General features: G+C 40.5%; 1 protein-coding gene across 2 annotated transcripts in view; it reads right to left on the bottom strand.

Moving 5' to 3' along the window:
- The window catches only part of VPS41 (VPS41 subunit of HOPS complex), a 203,982-nt gene that overhangs the window by 17,058 nt on the left and 163,615 nt on the right, over positions 1-23,309 (bottom strand). For both annotated transcript variants that reach the window (XM_040259502.1, XM_040259503.1), the window contains 7 exons: positions 22,636-22,717; positions 20,142-20,234; positions 9,497-9,624; positions 7,922-8,066; positions 5,734-5,775; positions 5,547-5,597; positions 2,670-2,807 (listed from right to left, as the gene is read on the bottom strand). In XM_040259502.1, the coding sequence (XP_040115436.1) occupies positions 2,670-2,807; positions 5,547-5,597; positions 5,734-5,775; positions 7,922-8,066; positions 9,497-9,624; positions 20,142-20,234; positions 22,636-22,717 (679 nt within the window). The remainder of the gene's footprint in view (positions 1-2,669; positions 2,808-5,546; positions 5,598-5,733; positions 5,776-7,921; positions 8,067-9,496; positions 9,625-20,141; positions 20,235-22,635; positions 22,718-23,309) is intronic.

The following is a 23,309-nucleotide window of genomic DNA, read 5'->3' as shown; positions in this document are numbered from 1 at the left end:
AAAAATGATGTAAAAATAATATTCAAATTTTTCCTTTCCTTATTTAATGTAAAGGTAAGTAACGGTTAAAAATTTAGGGGTTAACTAATGGAAACTTTATCAGCCCTATCTACTGTATCAGTTTTATAATGATTTCTGCATAGGCTTGACCCCATCATCTTTTATACAGTCTTGTTTTTCTTTAAGGAAAATTAATAAACTGTGCATCTCCTACTTTATTCCTCCAGATTCATATATACTGCCACTCTGTGAATGCAATTAGATATGGAGTGACCATAAATTCAGGTATTAATGATAAAGCTAATATTTTGCTTTTAACTATTCTCGGCACAAGCAAATCAGATTTGCGAATGTGAAAACTAGGACCTGATGACCACACCTGGAAATGACAGAAGAATCAACAGTTTAAAAACTGATGTCTCTCACAATTCTTGCAATATTGAGGAATATCTTTATTACTATTGCTGCTGTTGTTATTTTAATTAACTTTTTAAACCAAAAAAAATGATTCCTTACCACAGCGGAAAATATATGGAACCCAAAGTTAAGAGACTCAGGTTCTAAGGCTCCGCATGCTGTCTTACAGCTCTAGACTGGGGGTAAATCTACTTAGGTTTTTATGAGTCAGCAGTTTTTCTATGTTACAAATAAACATAAAAGGAATTTGTTTCTAAGATGAAACAAAGTGTGCACAGAGTTATTATTTCTAGGGAGAAAGGAATGAGATGCTACATGAATTAAAGTCAAGAAAATCTGCTTTAAGATGGCTTGGGGTACCTGAGCAAGGACAGTGCTATATTTTTTGCAAATATACAGACTTCCCACAATGGAGTCTCAAGCAAAGATAATCTCTAATAAAGATGTCTCAAAGATCTTTAACCTGAAAGCCTAATGACTTGATTACAGTGACATGTTTCAACCATTACTATCTCAAATCCATTTTGTTCCAAATTCTCTTTCCACTGAAAGTTATCTTAAAAAAAAAAAAAACTACTTCAAACATAATTGTTCTCAGGTTTGTGTTGAATTCCCTTATATGCAATTGATTTTTCCCAGTAGCTCAGAGAGAAAAATTCCAAACGGCCCACATAATGCTCCAGGTGAGTTCTCTGTATTAGAAATATCATGTGTGGAGATGAGAATTTCTGATGCTCCCTTTGTGGGCAGAGCAGTATGCTTTCCATTGAACACAACCAGACTGGAAAAATGTAAACCAAATGGACTGAAAGCATGTTCCAGACACGGACGTACTGGAATCCAAGTGGAGCCTCTGTACGGTGTTCAGGAAGGGGAAGAAGGATGCCTGGGTGGGTGCTGATCACCCTCGTGTGCGGGGCTCTGGCTGAGGAGTGAACAGGACAAGGCCAGGTCTGCCCGGAAACACATGATGTTTCCTTCAAAGTGAGGTACAAACACAGGGGCACACAAAGATTAAGGTTCTCCCTATTTTTCTCAATTATAGATTCAGAAGTGAGAAAAGGGAGGAACGTTTGCTTTTCTAAGATGATGTGTTTCCAAATTTATTCTTGAGAAAAAGCCTCAGGGCCCAAACGTAAACTGTTAATGTTTTCCATAAACTAATATGCAGGCAAGATTTTTTTTTAAAATTAACTGTAGATTAAGAAAATCCATTGAGCTGAAACTGGTTCATAGTAAATTCAACACATTTGAAGTTAATCATCATGGGCTGAAGAACGAACTAGAAAAGCTGTGATTGCACATAAATTGCATGCTGTCCGTCAACTTCTTAATATGTGTCTTCTTACAGGTCAAATACTTTGTTCTGTTGCTACATATGGCTGATAGTAGAAAGTACTTGCTCTCTGGCCATCTGAATTTAGGAAGATAGGTGTAGATGAAAGAGAGCATTGCAGATGGTGTGATGAACCATGGAAACAAAACTGAGGGTCTTCAATCACCCAGTTTCTAGTACACACATGGTGAGTATTGTGGTTTATTTTGAAACAGCAAGTTCATAACACTTACTAGTTCATATTCAGCCCTAACTAGAACCTTGTAGATATCAATTTATTCATTTATTCGACTGGCATGCAATAAACATTTAGTGTCTAATGTGTGGCTGGCTACTGAGTTTATGAGAATCAGTGAAACAAACTCCTTTTCCTTGAAGAATTTATAGGATAGTGGGAGAGACTAGAAACTGTAGTTATAACTACAGTTAACTACATTATAACTATTATGGAATTGAGTGTGACAGAGAAATAGAAAAGTACATCATGTGGGTATTTTAAAGCACACAGGGTGCAGGACTGAAGTTATGTATCAACTTGGAGTCCTGACTGGGGCAGTTGCCTCTGGCTTTGGGTGGTCCATGTCCCCCTCCCAGGCTGACCTTGCTGGTAAATGCATCAGACTCCAGACAGTGTTTTATGGTTGACAGAGTCCTAGATCCTAGATCAGAACTTTATCCCAGTTAAACCTGGCATAGAGATACTTGAAGTCCTTACCAAAATCTGATCTGATAGGACCACCCATTGTGATAGAAAGCCCAGCAAAACCTCGTGCCTGGAGAGCCAGTCTTTCCCTTGAACGAGGATGGACGAGCAGACGACTAGAAGACAGACGACAGACGACTAGAAGAACGCAGAGCTTATCAACAATGACAACTCTCACCTCGCAGCGTTTGAGCCGGGGCATCTGGGACTTACCTTTTCAAGGGGGCAATGGATACTGTCTCGGAGAAACGGAAGCAAGTTGGGTCGGTCGAATTCAGCATAAAGGCTGATCTGCTTCTCGTGGTAGCGCTGTCCCTTATGATGGTCTCTTTTGAAAAGCTTATGCAGATACTAAAAAGAGCAAAGGAACAAATGAGGGATATTAAAATATGGGAGTGATACCTGTTTAACATTGCTATTTTCAGCCACAGACAGACTGGCGGAAAAGCAGTTTTTGGGAAAAATCTCTAGGTGAAGGGGAAGTGGAAAGGAGACACCTTGGCAAGAGCAAGGAGGTGCTGGTACTTCCTAGAACGGCCCCAAGTGACCTGTTTCTGCCTCTTACCAAACATGTGGCCCTGGGCAGGTCACTAACCTCTCTGTGACTGAGTTTCTTTACCGGCAAAAATCTTCAGTTGTGAGGACTGAATGAGTTACCACTTGTAAATCACTCAGAACCACACCTGGCATGTAACAGGCACTGCAGAAATGTTAATGACAGGAGCTGTTAATATTCTCACCATCATCTGCTTCACCTCAGAAGTAAAAAAAGCTTGATCAGTGATGTTTCTAGACTGTAAAAATTCTCATCCTTTACATAAAAGGGGGTAGAGTCATGGAGCAAGAACATGTTCTCAAAAATAACTCCAGTAGCAAGTGCTAAATTAATTCTCATATTTTCTAAATCTCCTCTCCTTAAGTTTTACTGAGATCTGTATTTGCCATGAAATGCTGTCTCCACTGGGGACCTCAAAAAGTGAAAAAAATCAGGAAGAGTCAGGTGTTTTGAACCCATTTTCATAGCTGATTCCTTTTTCTGTCTGAAAAAGTTAATGAACCTTCAAGGGAGTGACTGATTCAACTTGGAGTAGTAGCAAGGTTATCAATATATTGCACAGAAGTCAGAAATCGATCTTCAATGTTTAGTTCATGTTAAATGGACACAAACACCCTAGAACCCACCTGAGGTGGGAAGACTTCATCACACCAAGTGCATCAGTGCATCTGCCCCCTCGATTGGATTGGTTCTTCAACACAGAGCATCAGCCTGCCCCGAAGTTGTGACGGGGAATGAAGTTGCTGGAGCCTGACACCTGCTGTCATATATGGTCACTAGATAAGCCTAACCAGGACACAGGCACATTGAGAACCCCCTCCTTGGGTTAACCACTCCCTCTCTCAGGCAAGAACTGGGGGAGTCCGAGAGAAGTCCCTGCTCCGATGAAGACTCCGGCTGCTCACTGGCATGGCGTCAGTGTAAGAACTGACACACTGCAGTTTCCCAGAGGTGCAAATGGATTAAGAGGGTTCTGTCGCATCTTTGGGGCAAACGTACAGAGACATCACTTTGCCTGACGGAGACGATGTGCCACTTCAGTGTGAGCGCTGCCACCACTCCACCGCTGCCCTACTGACACTGTCACTTGATACCTGCCGCCTGTAATCCTGTCTCACGGCTGAAGGAAGCCAGGAATCACTGCTTTGCAAACAAATTCCACGATGACCCACACAGAGGTACCTTGCTTGGGTAAGCAGATAATCTGGCGCTTTTCAATCATGAACAACAGAGCAAAAAGCATTCAGAAAACCACCGAGCAAACAAAGGGACAACCTCCCCACCCCCGGCCCCGGCCCCGGCAAATCACTTCATGTTCCTATACTGGAGTCTTCAAAAGCTTCAATGCATGAAACTGACTTATAAATGCTCTATTTCCTAACATTCCTCCTGGGGAGCAAAGAGGTGCACACAGATACAACAGTCTTATATGATGCTCACAGGCCTACTGGAACAACCCCTATTTTCACTGAAGACTTCTCTGGCATCATTTTGAAAGGACCTAGAAAAACGTCTCTTCCTGTTTTGCTCCCATGACGACAGCAATGCAGAGAATCAAAGGAGCCCCCCAACAAAAGAAATCTAGAGTAATGGGTCCAATGGCGCCACCACACGACCACGTAAGAAAATAAGGCACAGGCTCTGTCAAAAAACGAGGCTCTGATCTGTGAGTGTTCTGTGTGGTCCTGGACATGGAACAGCTGCGTGGTGTTTCCTTAGCAGGAAAACTTGGTATCTTTGGTGCACAGTCAGGGCACTGGTGTGGCTGTAACTGATGCCATAATTCTATTCAATGGTAACTAGAAAAGTGTGGACAAAGAACACTGCCTGCCATTCGTAAATAATGAATATTGCCCACCATCAAGCCCTCAAAGCCACTGCAGCCAACCCAACAGTGCACCCTGAGGGGACGTCAGCTTGGAGAAAAACACACACTGGCCCTGGACAGTTAAGATGCATATCTAAGGGATGATTTCAATGAGCCCACACTCTTCCATCTTCCTATATAAAGGAAGGCACTAAAATCATTAACTTGAGATGTTTGTTTTCTGTGTCTATGGTTAGCGATACTCTTTTGATGTTTCACTATATATATGTATTTTTTTTTCCCAGCAAAAACTGCTATACATCCTGGCTCCCCTGACCTCTTTGGAACAGTCCCTTAGTGCTATCTAAGAGGCTGCTTTCCCAGGCTATAGTTCTCTGTATGTGCTCAATAACACATAATTCTCCACTTTCGAGGTGTATATTTTTTTTTTCCTTCAATTGACAGAAGGAAGTTGTTTACTCCTAGGCATGGTTTGATAATACAAAAATGTGATAACTTTTTTTAAAAAACCACAATTCAATTGTGAGTCAAAATTAAAGTTCCTGATCTGTTATTAATTCCTACTCTGGATTCTGATCATCTGCTGAATTATAATAATTACAGAATATTGTTTATGTGTTCACTCCAGTCTTCTCAAACTGATACTGGAAGGTGACTTGCTGCTCTATTCAATCAAAGGGCAAAAGAGGAGGACTGTCATGCTTACCACATGCTGCAGCTCTGGTCTGTCTTCTAATTCTTCCACTACTTTTTTAATCTATAGGAAAAAAAATTAAATGTAGAGTTATGAGGATACAAATACAGCTGTGAAATTATCTGATAAACATCTCTCTTCTTTATGGTGATAGTGGTCTCAGACACTCATCTGTTTCAATACATATAAAGGCACTCACTGAAATTTTATCTTCATTGTCCAGAAGCATGTCAACAGCTTTCTGCAATATGAAAAAATACCCAGTCACTGAAATTTGCCACAGAAAAAGAGAACACAGAACATAATGAGTTATATATGGTATCACCATGAAAGGCAGAGGGCCTGTTTTACATGGATAAGAGGGTTCTTAGCTTTAGAATGGTTCTTGAGATATTTCTAAATGTATTTTAAAATTTGTTTCACTCTGCGGTCTCTGTGTTTTGCATACAACATAAAATGGTGCTGTGCTACAACTCACAATACAAAGCATTTGTATTATTCCCAGTATCACAAAAAAAGAGCTTTCTTTCTGGCCACGTGAATACTGATGGAGTCCCTCTACAGATTCCACAGATAAAAGGAGCTGGTCTTATGTGGAGAAGAGGATAAGACACAGAAGACGCGCGCCCGGCGCCCCCCGGGGGGGGAAGACACCTGAAGCTTCATAACAGTATAAAGCTTATGGATTTCAGAATTGAGTTTAGCCATCTTTATCATTCATGAAACACAAGTTAGACAGTGTTTGTAACAAGAGGCGGTGGGAAGACAGCCCACCAGACTAAGCCTCATACAGAGTCCCTGGGTCTTGTTCTTGACTCTATTACATTGCCTACCTGTCTGCTGCATTTTTTTCCTGAAACATTAGGATGTTGGAAGAGATTACCTGTAAGTTATTTTCTAATTAGAAAGTTATGTGATTCCTTGAGTTCATGCTTTTGAATAGCAATGAATTTGAACTCATTCATCTTTATCTACAGCTTCATATGCAAAATAAGCTCTTGAGATATATGAAGGGTGGGTCAGTTATAAGGGGAGACTGGCTATGGGAAAATTAATTTCTATATAAGTTGCTCATCCCCTTAATCATCTTCTGCCAGAGAAGCAGACCCTCTGCATCTGAACTTCCTGGGAACTGCACTACTTTTTAATCTGGACTCCCTAACGACTCGACTCATTCAGTAGGAAAAATGGGCTAAAGCAGCTTTCATAAAAAGTAGATTTAGCTTCTATTTAAATTAAGTTTAAGTGTGTGAAGTCTAATACACAGCATGTAATAGATATATAACTTAGCACATAATACCCCTAGATACAGTAAAATAAAAATTTTAAAAGTCCAAGTAACCGTTTTGGAACCTTAAGAGTTCTACTCTTTATCTAAAATTTCAACTTTTCGAGTAACAGCCACTGTGTTTTGTGAAACTCTTTTATCACTAGCACTTGGCATTAACTTTCTTTTTAAAAATACATACAAACAATTTCTACCACTTTACAAGACCAACTGTGAGATGTGGTGGCTGGGTGCCCTCATCAGATAGAAGTGAAAGTGTTAGTTGCTTAGTCGTGTCTGACTCTTTGTGGTCCCCAAGGACTGTAGCCCTCTAGGGTCCTTTGTCCGTGGAATTCTCCAGGTAAGAATACTGGAGAGGTGACCATTCCATTCTCCAGGGGATCTTCCTGATCCAGCAATCAGACCCAGGTCTCCAACACTGCAGGCAGATTCTTTACCATCTGACCCACCAGGGAAGTCATCAGTCAAACATCCCACTATTGAAATCCACTTTATTATCTTCTTTTTTATCTTTTTGTCATCTGAGACCAATGGAAACTCCACAGGCTAAAGCTGTGAATGCCAAAGAATAAAAGTGCAACAAACAGACCAGAATAGTTTACTTACAGCTTGAATACAATTAAGCTGTAAATTGGGACATACAGTTAAGAGGATGGAATAAGCTAAAGCATATGGCTAGTTTCTCTGTTCCTATGAATTACAATGACCTGTTTTACTAAAAAAAAAAAAAAAAAATTACTTCACATAAACACAACTTTAAAAGTTCTACATCAAGTTATGATTGCTTTTACAGAAAAATTGCATCAACTAAAGGAGTCCTGAATGCCAGCTACTAAAGGAACATCTGGTAAGGGTCAGAGTGTTCTGAACAGTTAGCATACAACAGGTTATGTGATTTATTAACTACTCCAGCATGTGGACAAACGTCTATTAAAAACTTGGGACAGCGCAAATAATTTATCAGTAGTAAAATAAGAAACACATTATAACTGATTCACTCTGCTGTACACCTGAAACTAGCATACACTATAAATCAACTATACTCCAATAAAGTTTTTTTAAAAATAAAGAAATCTTAAAAAAAGAAAAGAAATATTACCTCAGAATCAAAATCCATTAATAAAACAATTTTATCCTTGATAGAACTGAAAAGATTATGTTTGTGGATCAACTGGAAAACATCCTTATGTCTTAATGTTAGGTATATTTCCAAAGCATTACCATAGTTTTTGTCATAGGTGTACCTGGTAAGACAAAAGTTTTTACATTAATGTTCATCAACACTTCTAATAAAACATGAAGATATATTCAATAAATCATGTTTTACTTTAATGAAAACTGAAACACTTGTTTAGAGAGAAAAATTAACTTTATTTAGAAAAGTGTTCCTCAGGATTGAACTATATGTGACCAGTAAGTATTTCTTTCTCAGAACCTTGAGAAAATGTTAGAAAATTGAAAATATTCTGTTGTCAATATTCTGTCAATATTGACAAAAACTAATTTCCTACAGAAAACTCTCAAAATGTTTTACAGAAATCCATATACAAAGAAATTATGACCCCAAATGAAGGAAATTCTTATTCTAGTAATAGAAAGTTACAATTCTTACAAACAGTATTCAGCTGACAGACGGGTGATATTCTAAAAGCTTATCTGTAAGGAGGTTGTATAAAATTCAAATGTGTTTTTGTGTTGAAACAATGTTTTCACATTGCTTAATTTCGCAAGTCAGCTCCTAAAGGCCAATTGATGCTAAGCTGCATTGGGTCCATTATTAATACTACAGAATTATCAGTACTCTTAGTGTTAATAACTAAAGAATCCAAGGAAAACTAGAACAATGTTTCCAGAAGAAAATGATTAGTGTTCCGACTCAGTGCCACAAACAAAACTCCTTTCATGGAAAGTCTTAACAGCCCTGATTCTAGGCCACTGGGTTTACTTTTCTTGGGCTTGGGCAAAAGAGGTAAGAGTGATAGAAGGGTTTGTCTGAGATGGTGGAAGTGTGAGGAGGGACTGAAGCAAGATGGTCTTCCTGAGATTAACTACAGTGTGCTTCTTGTTTCACTAATCAAAGGTCCTAGGGCATGGGGATACCTTATCTGTCTGCATTTCAGGCATTCAGCATGAAGCCCAAGTCACTGAAAGTGCCCCAAAATACAAAAAGCATTGACCAAGCTTCCATATTCTGAAACCTGACTCAGGGCCAGGCACTGCACTCAGTTCTTGATTAAGAAATTTCACGAAAACCAACCCATACGGAATTGCCCCCCAGTGATCTTATAGATAGAGAGTCTACAGTTTGAGAAGTTTACTAAGTTGCAGACCAAAGAATGACCCAAGAATGACACCAGAGCCTCACTGGGAAAATGACTCGCTGCAGCAGTCTAAGACCTGGAGTCCTTCCCTCCCCAAACCACTGCCTCCACCAAGTGGTGCTAACCAAAGCTCCTCTCCTCTGGGAAACAAATTACAACTGTACAGTCTCACACATTTCCCTTACCTTACCTTCTAGCTGTACACTGGAGGCTTATGAAAAGTTTTTTCAACTAAGAGTGAATATAGTACATACAAACTTGCATTCTCCCAGTTCAGTTTGCCAGATCTAAAATATGAAAACTTTTCATGACTATCGATTTGGGGGGGGGGGAAGGCATTAAAATATACTCACAATTCTGCCAGGGTTTTAAGTAAGGTCCTGTTCTGACTATCTTTCTTCAGGTGATCCCGAACCGCTTGAACTATTACTGAATTGTTGTACAGATCTCCCGGCCATTCTCGGATCAACATGGCAAAACCCTAACCGAGAGGGAAAAAACAGAACACTCTTTAAAAAGGAAAACAATCCCAAGAGTTCACACAATGCCTGAAAATTTTCATGGAAAACACACAAAACCATTTATGATGAAAACATTGGTCCATGAACATATCATCAATTTTCAGACTATGGGTTTGGTGGTGGCAAGGGAGGCAGAGAATGACCACATCCATTTCCATTGGCCATTCCTGAGAAGTGAAGTGGGCAGAACCATCCCTGCTCTTTTTATTGGATGAAATGCATGAGGAAGCGAGACCCCGCGGTCCTTCCATCAGGCACCACTGCAGAGTTTAGGTCTACATGCTGTCTCCTCATCGTGGACTCACTGTAACACTTGGAAGGCATTCTTTGACATCTTACAGATACTGTCCAAGTTAGCTGCACAGCCAGCACTGTGCACATGGTGGCTTTGCTCCCATGGTGGAATCACCCAGCATCCCACGTTCAGCAAGTTATCATCTCTATCTTCCTTCCATTGGGTGCTTCTAACTCTAGTTTTGTTTAGGGATTTGGGACTTTGGTTCAAGTCTTATCCCTTGCTCTTACCCTGACTCTTTCTGGATTTCAAATTCTGTGGTTCTCATAGAAAATTCCAGATTGCCTGATGAATCCTGTCTCCAGAGCCTTCCAGTGCTGTAAGCCAGTGTCCTGGGCAGCCCCTGCCATGCTGATTCCTAATTTTAGCCTTTGTAACTCAAAGTACTGGGGAGCAGTTTTACTTACTGATCTTTGGCAACTTTTAGGGGGAAAAAAAACAAAATCAATAACCGTAAATGTTTCTATAGATAGCAGAAGAAATAAAAATATTCAGTTCAGTTCAGTTCAGTCGCTCAGTCGTGTCCGACTCTTTGCGACCCCATGAATCGCAGCACGCCAAGCCTCCCTATTCATCACCATCTCCCGGAGTTCTCTCAGACTCACGTCCATCGAGTCTCTGATGCCATCCAGCCATCTCATCCTCGGTCGTCCCCTTCTCCTCCTGCCCCCAATCCCTCCCAGCATCAGAGTCTTTTCCAATGAGTCAACTCTTCACATGAGGTGGCCAAAGTACTGGAGCTTCAGCTTTAGCATCATTCCTTCCAAAGAAATCCCAGGGCTGATCTCCTTCAGAATGGACTGGTTGGATCTCCTTGCAGTCCAAGGGACTCTCAAGAGTCTTCTCCAACACCACAGTTCAAAAGCATCAATTCTTTGGCGCTCAGCCTTCTTCACAGTCCAACTCTCACATCCATACATGACCACAGGAAAAACCATAGCCTTGACTAGACGGACCTTAGTCGGCAGAGTAATGTCTCTACTTTTGAATATACTATCTAGGTTGGTCATAACTTTTCTTCCAAGGAGTAAGCGTCTTTTAATTTCATGGCTGCATTCACCATCTGCAGTGATTTTGGAGCCCCCCAAAAATAAAGTCTGACACTGTTTCTACTGTTTCCCCATCTATTTCCCATGAAGTGATAGGACCAGATGCCATGATCTTCTTTCCTGAATGTTGAGCTTTAAGCCAACTTTTTCGCTCTCCTCTTTCACTTTCATCAAGAGGCTTTTGAGTTCCTCTTCACTTTCTGCCATAAGGGTGGTGTCATCTGCATATCAGTATCTTGCCTTGAGAACCCCATGAACAGTATGAAAAGGCAAAATGATAGGATACTGAAAGAGGAACTCCCCAGGTCAGTAGGTGCCCAATATACTACTGGAGATCAGTGGAGAAATAACTCCAGAAAGAATGAAGGGATGGAGCCAAAGAAACAACAATACCCAGTTGTGGATGTGACTGGTGATAGAAGCAAGATCCAATGCTGTAAAGAGCAGTACTGCATAGGAACCCGGAATGTCAGGTCCATGAATCAAGGCAAATTGGAAGTGGTCAAACAGAAGATGGCAAGGGTGAATGTCGACATTCTAGGAATCAGCGAACTAAAATGGACTGGAATGAGTGGATTTAACTCAGATGACCATTATATCTACTACTGCAGGCAGGAATCCCTCAGAAGAAATGGAGTAGCCATCATGGTCAGCAAAAGAGTCCGAAATGCAGTACTTGGATGCAATCACAAAAACGACAGAATGATCTTTGTTTGTCTCCAAGGCAAACCATTCGATATCACAGTTATCCAAGTCTATGCCCCAACCAGTAACGCTGAAGAAACTGAAGTTGAACGGTTCTATGAAGACCTACAAGACCTTTTAGAACTAACACCCAAAAAAGATGTCCTTTTCATTATAGGGGACTGGAATGCAAAAGTAGGAGGTCAAGAAACACCTGGAGTAACAGGCAAATTTGGCCTTGGAATGCGGAACAAAGCAGGGCAAAGACTAATAGAGTTTTGCCAAGAAAACGCACTGGTCATAACGAACACCCTCTTCCAACAACACAAGAGAAGACTCTCCACATGGACATCACCAGATGGTCAACACCGAAATCAGATTGATTATATTCTTTGCAGCCAAAGATGGAGAAGCTCTATACAGTCAACAAAGACAAGACCAGGAGCTGACTGTGGTTCAGATGATGAACTCCTTATTACCAAATTCAGACTCAAATTGAAGAAAGTAGGGAAAACCGCTAGACTGTTCAGGTATGACCTCAATCAAATCCCTTATGATTATACAGTGGAAGTGAGAAATAGATTTAAGGGCCTAGATCTGATAGATAGAGTGCCTGATGAACTATGGAATGAGGTTCGTGGCATTGTACAGGAGACAGGGATCAAGACCATTCCCATGGAAAAGAAATGCAAAAAAGCAAAAATATTCATATTATTGAAAAAATTATTAATATTAAATAACTCAATGAATGCCTTAATGAGGCTTCTCTGGTGGCTCAGATGGTAAAAAATCTGCCTGCAATGCAGGAGATCAGGGTTCAATCCCTGGATCAGGAAGATCCATTAGAGAAGGGAATGGCAACCCACTCCAGTATTCTTGCTGGAGAATTCCATGGACAGAGGAGCCTGGTGGGCTCCAGTCAGACAGGACAGAGTCAGACACAACTGAGCGACTATCACTTTACTTCAGTGCCTTAATGAACTACTTTTAATTGGTTTAAATGATACTTAGAAATGAAAACAGCATGGTGAAATTTGCTTCTGTAAAGTACTAGGATTTGGTAAGAAGAAAAATCATGAGAATCAGGAATATAGTTTCAAGTCCAATTTCTACTCAAGTATCCCCTGGGAAGGACAGCAAGAGATCAGAACAACAGGCTGTGTATTTTCTATTCAAACTGCAACTTTCCTTCATGTGACCATGACTACAGTTTGATCTGTGAGATTTGGGAAGGAGATTCACTCAGTAAAGAGGACATATTTTATAAAACCACTGAATCACAACATTAAAATATTCTCTGAATCAAAATGATACTTTGGATCATGTACAAACAATCAAGTTTCTGTCTTCTTAAGACTCTGTAATTTCTAAGATTAAAAGAAAAAAGTCCTGACAAGATTTCCACCCCAATACTAGCAATTCTCAGCAGCCCTGAGACCAGGAATAATTCTATTTAGGGAAAGATGAAAGCTTGGCTCCTTTTTTATTTTCCTGATTCAGTTAATAGCCTTGCAGCACTGCCAACTTCTGATGAAAATAAGACAAAATGACCAGTCACACTGCATGATTAAAGACGAGACAACTCCAACATAAACTGAAATAAACACTTAAAATATTTCACATTAGGCTATTCTCTGCTTAACTGATTTTATGGATCTCTGATTAAATATGATGAAAAATACTGATGAAATTACCCTGAAGCCTTTATTAATAATTAGAAGACACAGTTATCAGGGAGCTATTAGGATCCAGTGGAAATAAGAGAATCCCTTGGTGCCCATCATAGGAAGTAAAAGGTTAAGGGTTATTCATTAAACGAAATGCCACAAAAACCACTCCATTTTTAACATGCTTATATATCTGTTATTAATATTATAAAGCAAAGCTTAACTGTTTAAATAATTCTGGTAGGCTGTAAATTACAAATTAAATTTAAAAATTTCAGTAGAAACTCCATACAAAGAAATCCTGAAGCACCAGTACCTTCAAGGAAATACTTTTAATTTCATATATTTTGAAATTATATTTCTTATCAATGTTTAACAAAGGATTTTATTTTTGGCTGTGCTGGGGTCTTCGCTGCAGGCTTTTCACCAGTGGCAGAGGGTGGGGGCCACTCTCTGGTGGTGGTTCACAGGCTTCTCCTTGCACTGGCTTCTCTTGTTGCAGAGCATGGGCGCTAGGGTGTTCGGGCTTCAGTACTTGCAGCTCCCGGGCTTAGAGCGCAGGCTCTATAGTTGTGGCTCACGACTCGTGGCATGTGGGATCTTCCTGAACCAGGGATTAAACCTGTGTCTGCGACACTGGCAGGCAGATTCTTTACCACTGAGCCACCAGGGAAGCCTTTTATATTTTTAATCTGACCTTTAGTACTATTTGGAGACTTCCCTGGTGGCTCAGATGGTAAAGCGTCTGTCTACAATGCCGGAGACCTAGGTTCGATCCCTGGGTCGGGAAGTTCCCTGGAGAAGGAAAAGGCAACCCACTCCAGTACTCGTGCCTAGAAAATCCCATGGACAGAGGAGCCTGGTGTCCATGGGGTCGCAAAGAGTCAGACATGACTGAGCGACTTTACTTTCACTTACTACTATTTAGAGGCACAGAATTATCATCCACATTATATGTGATCAAGTGTTGCTACACAACACTGCTATCTGATCAACTCCGTGACAGTTTAATTCAAATCGAAACATGAAACTGAGAATGATGGGAGCTAAAATATGAATTACAAGAGCTTATGACAAAGCCAAATTACTCATAAACTTCTTAATGACTAGGAAGACACCATAAGTTCAGTTCAGTTCAGTCTCTCAGTCGTGTCCAACTCTTTGCGACCCCATGAATCGCAGCACGCCAGGCCTCCCTGTCCATCACCAGCTCCCAGAGTTCACTCAGACTCACGTCCATCAAGTCCGTGATGCCATCCAGCCATCTCATCCTCGGTCGTCCCCTTCTCCTCCTGCCCCAAATCCCTCCCAGCATCAGAGTGTTTTCCAATGAGTCAACTCTTCGCATGAGGTGGCCAAAGTACTGGAGTTTCAGCTTTAGCATCATTCCTTCCAAAGAAATCCCAGGGCTGATCTCCTTCAGAATGGACTGGTTGGATCTCCTTGCAGTCCAAGGGACTCTCAAGAGTCTTCTCCAACACCACAGTTCAAAAGCATCAATTCTTCAGCACTCAGCCTTCCTCACAGTCCAACTTTCACATCCATACATGACCACAGGAAAAACCATAGCCTTGACTAGACGGACCTTAGTCGGCAGAGTAATGTCTCTGCTTTTGAATATACATCTAGGTTGGTCATAACTTTTCTTCCAAGGAGTAAGCGTCTTTTAATTTCATGGCTGCAATCACCATCTGCAGTGATTTTGGAGCCCCCAAAAATAAAGTCTGACACTGTTTCCCCATCTATTTGCCATGAAGTGATGGGACCGGATGCCATGATCTTCGTTTTCTGAATGTTGAGCTTTAGGCCAGCAAAAAAACCATCTATAATCTTTAAGTTATGCTTATTTCTTCCACTCCCAGTCAAAAGTTTTCCAGGTATGAATCAACAAGATACCTTTAATGATATAGGATTTAAAAGTTTCTGGAAAAAAATAAGGGTTGAATAATGAATTGTAAGAGAGTCACACAAATAATAAAATTCTTTTCTTACTGTTAAATTACATTACTTTAAAAAGAGGACAAGTATATTAAGCTTTGGTATTTTGAAATAAAGTTCATTATTCTTCCCATATTTTCACAGAACACTCACAATTATTTTTTGGGGGGAAGGTGTACAAAGATGGAATATTTATGACAATTATTCTAGGTACTCAGAACATACTGGAAAGAAACAGGAACAGTCCATTACAAGTCTTTTTTCACTGAAGAAACCTTTTCCAATAACTACAGCCAATAATGATCTCTCATTTTTTCATATAACACATTACTCTGCCTGTTTTACGTATTTCCTAGTTACTTGAAGCTTATTTATACGGTGTCCCCAGTCTGTAAATCCACTGAAGGCTGGGACTGTGTTTTCCTCTTGGATCCAAATGAGTACTCAGCCCAGTCCTCGACCATGGTAGGTTCTAAAGATGTGTTGAATTGAACTGAATAGGAAATAAATAGGAACCATGCTCCTAGACTGCATGAGTTAGAACCTAGCATAAACGGCAGGCACCATTACCATCAACTCTTCTGTACAGATCTAGAAAGGAGCAGATCCGGGCTGGGAGGGGAGACTGGATCATGACACTAGAACACATGCTGGTAAGAAAAGAACATGAATAAATTCTGGCCCATTAGTACGCACGATCAATAAAGAAATATTTTGTTCAATTTTAATTCGTACTAAAGCACTTAATGCCTCCCTATGATAAAAATGCAGGCTTAAAACAGTAAAAGAATTACATTGGTGATGCAGGCATCGGAATGCTTGAATTGAACATATCTAGGAACACTTGGCTGACAGTAAATGACCAAGTCCCTGTGTTATTAAAGGATTACAATCTTAAAAGTCCCTTTAGATCTTAAGTTCTAAAAATAATCTCAGAGTGAGAATGCAGTATTTGCATCATTCAGTTCAGTTCAGTTGCTCAGTCGTGTCCGACTCTTTGCGACCCCATGAATCGCAGCAGGCCAGGCCTCCCTGTCCATCACCAACTCCCGGAGTTCACTCAGACTCACGTCCATCGAGTCCGTGATGCCATCCAGCCATCTCATCCTGGGTTGTCCCGTTCTCCTCCTGCCCCGAATCCCTCCCAGCATCAGAGTCTTTTCCAATGAGTCAACATTTCGCATGAGGTGGCCAAAGTACTGGAGTTTCAGCTTTAGCATCATTCCTTCCAAAGAAATCCCAGGGCTGATCTCCTTCAGAATGGACTGGTTGGATCTCCTTGCAGTCCAAGGGACTCTCAAGAGTCTTCTCCAACACCACAGTTCAAAAGCATCAATTCTTCGGTGTTCAGCCTTCTTCACAGTCCAACTCTCACATCCATACATGACTACTGGAAAAACCATAGCCTTGGCTAGATAGACCTTAGTCGGCAGAGTAATGTCTCTGCTTTTGAATATACTATCTAGGTTGGTCATAACTTTTCTTCCAAGGAGTAAGCGTCTTTTAATTTCATGGCTGCAATCACCATCTGCAGTGATTTTGGAGCCCCCAAAAATAAAGTCTGACACTGTTTCTACTGTTTCCCCATCTATTTCCCATGAAGTGATGGGACCGGATGCCATGAGCTTCGTTTTCTGAATGTTGAGCTTTAAGCCAACTTTTTCGCTCTCCTCTTTCACTTTCATCAAGAGGCTTTTGAGTTCTTCTTCACTTTCTGCCATAAGGGTGGTGTCATCTTCATATCTGAGGTTATTGATATTTCTCCCAGCAATCTTGATTCCAGCTTGTGTTTCTTCCAGTCCAGCGTTTCTCATGATGTACTCTGCATAGAAGTTAAATAAGCAGGGTGACAATATACAGCCTTGACATACTCCTTTTCCTATTTGGAACCAGTCTGTTGTTCCATGTCCAGTTCTAACTGTTGCTTCCTGACCTGCATACAGATTTCTCAAGAGGCAGGTTAGGTGGTCTGGTATTCCCATCTCTTTCAGAATTTTCCACAGCTGATTGTGATCCACACAGTCAAAGGCTTTGGCATAGTCAATAATGCAGAAATAGGTGTTTTTCTGGAACTCTCTTGCTTTTCCCATGATCCAGCAGATGTTGGCAATTTGATCTCTGGTTCCTCTGCCTTTTCTAAAACTAGCTTGAACATCAGGGAATTCACAGTTCACGTATTGCTAAGCCTGGCTTGGAGAATTTTGGGCATTACTTTACTAGCATGTGAGATGAGTGCAATTGTGCAGCAGTTTGAGCATTCTTTGGCATTGCCTTTCTTTGGGATTGGAATGAAAACTGACCTTTTCCAGTCCTGTGGCCACTGCTGAGTTTTCCAAGTTTGCTGGCATATTGACTGCAGCACTTTCACAGCATCATCTTTCAGGATTTGAAATAGCTCTACTGGAATTCCATCACCTCCACTAGCTTTGTTCATAGTGATGCTTTTTAAGGCCCACTTGACTTCACATTCCAAGATGTCTGGCTCTAGATGAGTGATCACATCATCATGATTATCTGGGTCGTGAAGATCTTTTTTGTACAGTTCTTCCATGTATTCTTGCCACCTCTTCTTAATATCTTCTGCGTCTGTTAGGTCCATACCATTTCTGTCCTTTATCAAGCCCATCTTTGCATGAAATGTTCCCTTGGTATCTCTAATTTTCTTGAAGAGATCTCTAGTCTTTCCCATTCTGTTGTTTTCCTCTATTTCTTTGCACTGATCGCTGAAGAAGGCTTTCTTATGTCTTCTTGCTATTCTTTGGAACTCTGCATTCAGATGCTTATATCTTTCCTTTTCTCCTTTGCTTTTCGCCTCTCTTCTTTTCACAGCTATTTGTAAGGCCTCCCCAGACAGCCATTTTGCATCATCACTTCTCTTTAAATGGACTCAGTTATTGGTTAAAAAACTGCCCGAGTAGGCACTCAAAACACAGTTCTTTTTCTCATGCCCTCTCTGATTGCCTCTTTCTATTTATATTAACCTTTCTGCAAGTTACCGCACATTCCTATGGCAAGGAGGAAAGTTGTAAATAAAGTCTTCCTTATTTTCAAAACTTAACATCAGAATGTGTGAAGGCAAGGACAACTTGTAACATGCTGTGAGGTACCAAAAATGAAAACAGATCACTGGGTTAGGCTCCTAAACATTAGTAGGAGCTGAAGATGGCACCACTTTTATGAAAGACTATGAAGGTTGGACAGAAGGTGGAGAATAGGAGCCCAGGTCTGCAATCTACCAGGGTATGGATCTTCCCAGCAGAACTTAACAGCCTTGTCTAGAACCTGCCCACCAGAAATCTCATCTTTCCCTCTGGTCAGAAGTAGGAGAAGGCTGAGTCTTTCCACAGCATTTCGTGGAGAGCCTTACGAGAGGACCTGGCATATGGTGTAATAATTTATCTGTTTATCTTTGGGGTTTGTCAATCTCAGTCCTGCTGACATTTAAGGACAGAATTCTTTGTCATAAGGAGCTGCCCTGTGCATTGAAGGATGTTTAGCAGCATCCTGCTGGCCTCTACCTACTAAATGACAGTGTTGCCAATTTCCCAGTCATGACAACTAAAAATGTCTCCATCACCAAATATTTCTGGGCAAGTGGGGGTGGGGTGGGGTGTCCACCCTTGTTGAGAACTGCTGGTTTTTTACATGCTTGGGTATGACTGAGACTATGCTGCTGCTGCTGCTAAGTCGCTTGTCGTGTCTGACTCTGCAACCCCATAGATGGCAGCCCACCGGGCTCCAGTGTCCCTGGGATTCTCCAGGCAAGAACACTGGAGTGGGCTGCCATTTCCTTCTCCAATGCATGAAAGTGAAAAGTGAAAGTGAAGTCGCTCAGTTGTGTCCGACTCTTTCCGACTCCATGGACTGCAGCCTACCAGGCTCCTCCGTCCATGGGATTCTCCAGGCAAGAGTACTGGAGTGGGGTGCCATCGCCTTCTCCGACTAAGACTGTGAGCTACTGCTAAATGCACATCATTTCAGTCACACCTGCATGCCGAGTGCCTAGCACATTCCTGGAACACAGCAGGCATGAAACAGATTTTCCGAATAAATGTGTGTTAAAGGAACAACTTTAAAAATTATAATCCATTCTGGGAGACTTCTCTCATGGTCTAGTGGTTACGACTTTGCACTTTTACTGCCGAGGGCCCGGGTCTGATGGCCTGATTCCTGGTTGGGGAATTAAGATCTTGCAAGCCACATGACATGGCCAGAAAAAAAAAATCCATTTTGGGTGCATGCAAACACCAAATTTGAATTCAAACCTAAGCATGCCTATTATATATGGCCATGGGCAAGTTATCTCTTTAATCTTTATAGTTCTCTGTAAAATTGGATATTACTAGGTATAGTGTTGTTGGGAGTATAACATCACAATAGGCAAGTAAAAGTGCAGAGTATATAGTAGATAAGCAATTTAAGTACTAGTTTTCTCCTTAATCAATAGATCACTTCCAATTTCCTTCCTGGCTTCCAACTCCTCTGATCCTCCTTTGGCAAAGTTCTGAGTTTCAGAAAGTTCTACATTCTTCAGGGTAGTTAGAAGCATGGTTAGCAGATGCTATTCTATCCCTGAAAACCCCCAAATGGTACTTGATCCTTTTTCTTTAGCTCTATCAAGAAGCTAGCTTTAATAAATCTTCAGAATGTCCACAGATTAGACATTTTCTCTAACAAGGTGTACATATTTTTAATTGTCATCAGAGTGTATGTACCCCCAGTTTCATCGACCACACAGAAGCTGCAAAGCTGTTGCCTTTAAATCAGCTGCTCCACTGTGCTATTCTTCTAGCTTTCTTAACATTTTCCACTGAGAACAAGATGACCATGTTAGAATGTCATACCTCATAATCACTTTCCAAAAATTCATGTAAGATCATTTCATAGATGAGTGGTTTCAGAACTGGATCCCCTCTTGGCAAATAAGGACTAATCGCCTAAGAAAAGAAAAAGAAAAAAAAAAAAAAACTTTAAAAATTAGCAAAGTAAAACTGTACTGCAATAGGCAGCAAATATAAAAGTATGTATTTACTTTAAATTTTAAGCCAATAGAGTACTTTGGAAAAATATTACGAAGATAAAAGATTCAAATAAGCTCATTTTATAATACAATATATTTTTTAAAGTACATATGGGGTGTCTACATGTATGAATAAATTTGAATCAAAAAAATTCACTCTGTTAAGTAAACTTTCTCTCTTCTTCTTGATGAATTAATGAAAATCTAAGTTATAAGAGAGAATGTCACAGAAGTTATGTGACATCTATTCATGTTTTGAAATTAAGGGGAAATACATCTTGCGTTTTTAGCTTTTTCAGTGCTGTATTAAAAGTTTCCAATTTCTAAACACTTGAAAATAGCTCCGCAGTGCACTACCTTACCAATCACCATGCTCTGTCCTAGGGACCCAGAGCTTGAGGCACTGTCCCCAGGAGCTCACAGCTTCACAGGGAAGATATGCTGATATCTAAACAGCCAATTGCATACTAAGTGTCTTGAAATAAGGATGAACAGGAAGCTGTGGAGAGGTGGATCTTGGAGACTGAAGCAGAAGTGACAGATGCCAGGAGTCTGTTAGGCAGAAAGAGAAGGGCAAGGGCACCCTTGCAGAGGGAACAGCATGGGTAAAGGCATGGAACCATGAGCACCCACTATGCATGCAGGGAGGTCAGCATGGTTTGGAGACGAGACTCAAGAGAAAGCTGAGAGGGGGTCATGAAAGGAAATCTGGATTTGATACTTTCAGCAGGAGGGGATGAGAGGAACATGCTTATTTTTTCAAATAGTTAATTCCTGGTTGGGCTTCCCCTATGGCTCAGTGGTGAAAAATCTGCCTGCAATACAGAAGACTTGGGTTTGATCCCTGGGTCAGGAAGATCCCCTGGAGAAGAAAATGGCTACCCACCCCAGTATTCTTGCCTGGACAGAGAAGTCTTGTAGGCTTGTGAGACCATGGGCTCTCACAAAGGATCGGACATGATTGAGCAAGTAAATGTTCACTCTGGGTTACGGTTGTCCACAGATCTACCAGAAGGCCCTTGTAAGAGCTCAGGTGGGAGCTAAAGCAGTGGTATTAGACGGGGAGGAAGGGCCCAATCAATACTGATGATGTGAGACTGACAAGGATTGGCAATTAAACAGAAGGAGGAGGTAAGTTACATGTTCTCATCAGGACAGTGGCTTTGAGCTATTAAACATGGAGAAATAGGTATATTGTGATGTCATACACACAGATTGAAAGGAGAAAGACCATGCTTAGGTGGGAATGGATTCACATTGATTTGAGTGACCATTATCAGCAGTATGTACACACAAGGAAAAATGGCCACCACAAACTTCCAACACAGATATGGAATTCATACGGAGCCATCATGGTAAAAATGGCCACAGGACTGGAGAAGACCTTCTAGGATTGGCCCAATAAACATGACCGTGAGTGTCCTGGAGGGTCTCCCAGAGAAGACATATTTACGGGGCAAGGACAGGATGAGGCATAGGGCTGGCCAGCTGAACAACTCCAGTTTTTAAAAGCATACTCATAATTCTAGGAGAGCACTGTAAAGGCTCACAAAAACTGAAAAGTGAAAATGTTTCACACATACCCACAGGCACAGGAACACTTTACTGATTAGTTTGGATGCTGCACACTAAATTGAAAGATTAAAGAAATGAAATATCAAAATTATCTGTTGCAGCTACCTGGTCAAAATGTTTCATCTATCTTCCAGTAAGTAAAATACTGGAAAATTCATCAATTATTCAGTACATGTGAAAAAAGCCTTCTGTTTATAATCTACTATGATTAGACCATACCTGTTTTCCATACTCATTAAAAAGAACATTAAAACTTCATCTGAACACCAAGGGAATTGGAGGGAGATAAGAAAGTGAACATATCGTACATGTAATATATATGTATATATTTTATGCACATAAAATATGAACCAGGCTTCTGTTTTGTAACTAATTTCTAAAAGTTTTTCTTTCTAGTGAAATGGTACTCGCTTCCCAATAAAGAGCTGATTACTACTGTCTTAATTTTATTTCCATTTCAATATTAATATTGTTGTCATTGTTATTTAGTCACTAAGTCATGTCTAACTCTTTTGCGACTCCATGGACTGAAGCCTGCCTGGCTCCTCTGTCCACAGAATTTGCTAGGCAAGAATACTGCAGTGGGTTGCCATTTCCTTCTGCAGGGAATCTTTCCAATCCAGAGATCGAACCCCAGTCTCCTGCACTGGCAGGTAGATTATTTTCTGCTGAGCTGCCTGGGAAGCCCTCAATATTAATATACTACATAGAAAAATCAAGAGTTAAAAATAAAGTTTGCTTACCTTAAGCTGTCCAATTTCTTTAAATTTATAAACTTCGTATTCCCAGAGTGCTGCATTTTTCCCAAGAATTTTCTGGCATTTGCTGGTTGTAAAAAACATCCCAGGGAGAAAGAAAGTATAAATAAAGAAAATAAACAGAGACAGAATAAGCAGTCATTTCCCCTAGTGGTTTAGATAAATCTCTTATCCCAGAGTTTTGACAAATTTCCATCTCAAGTGCCAATGAACATAAAGGTATTTATTATTGGTACTCACTTGACTGCATGTGAGTTGATGGAAATCAAGAAAATACAAAATACTTATACATAAAGATGAATCCCTTTTAGAAGACTTTGATAAGGGTTTTCCCAATGATTTTTCTGTTGTGTTTCCTACTTAACCAGATGAATGCTGCTAGTCTGGGGACCCTTTATGCCTTGAAGAAATACCATCATACCTATAAGTATCCATTTAAACCAATTCTTAACTGGCTTTAAATAATGGACTACAAAATCAGACTTTAGAACATCAGAATTCTACTTCAGTGCACAATACGGAAAAAAATGTTTATGTATGAATAAAATTTTGATTTACACATCAAAAAAACACATTTCCCTAAATCAGGAGACAAAAATGTAGGCCTGAAGACTATCTTTCCAGGCTGCCTTACAAAATTGGTAAAATCTCAGACTGTT

The sequence above is a fragment of the Oryx dammah genome, unplaced genomic scaffold, assembly GCF_014754425.2.
Source record: "Oryx dammah isolate SB20612 unplaced genomic scaffold, SCBI_Odam_1.1 HiC_scaffold_18, whole genome shotgun sequence".
In the NCBI taxonomy this organism is placed as follows: Eukaryota; Metazoa; Chordata; class Mammalia; order Artiodactyla; family Bovidae; genus Oryx; species Oryx dammah.
This window is presented reverse-complemented; position numbering and strand designations above follow the sequence as displayed.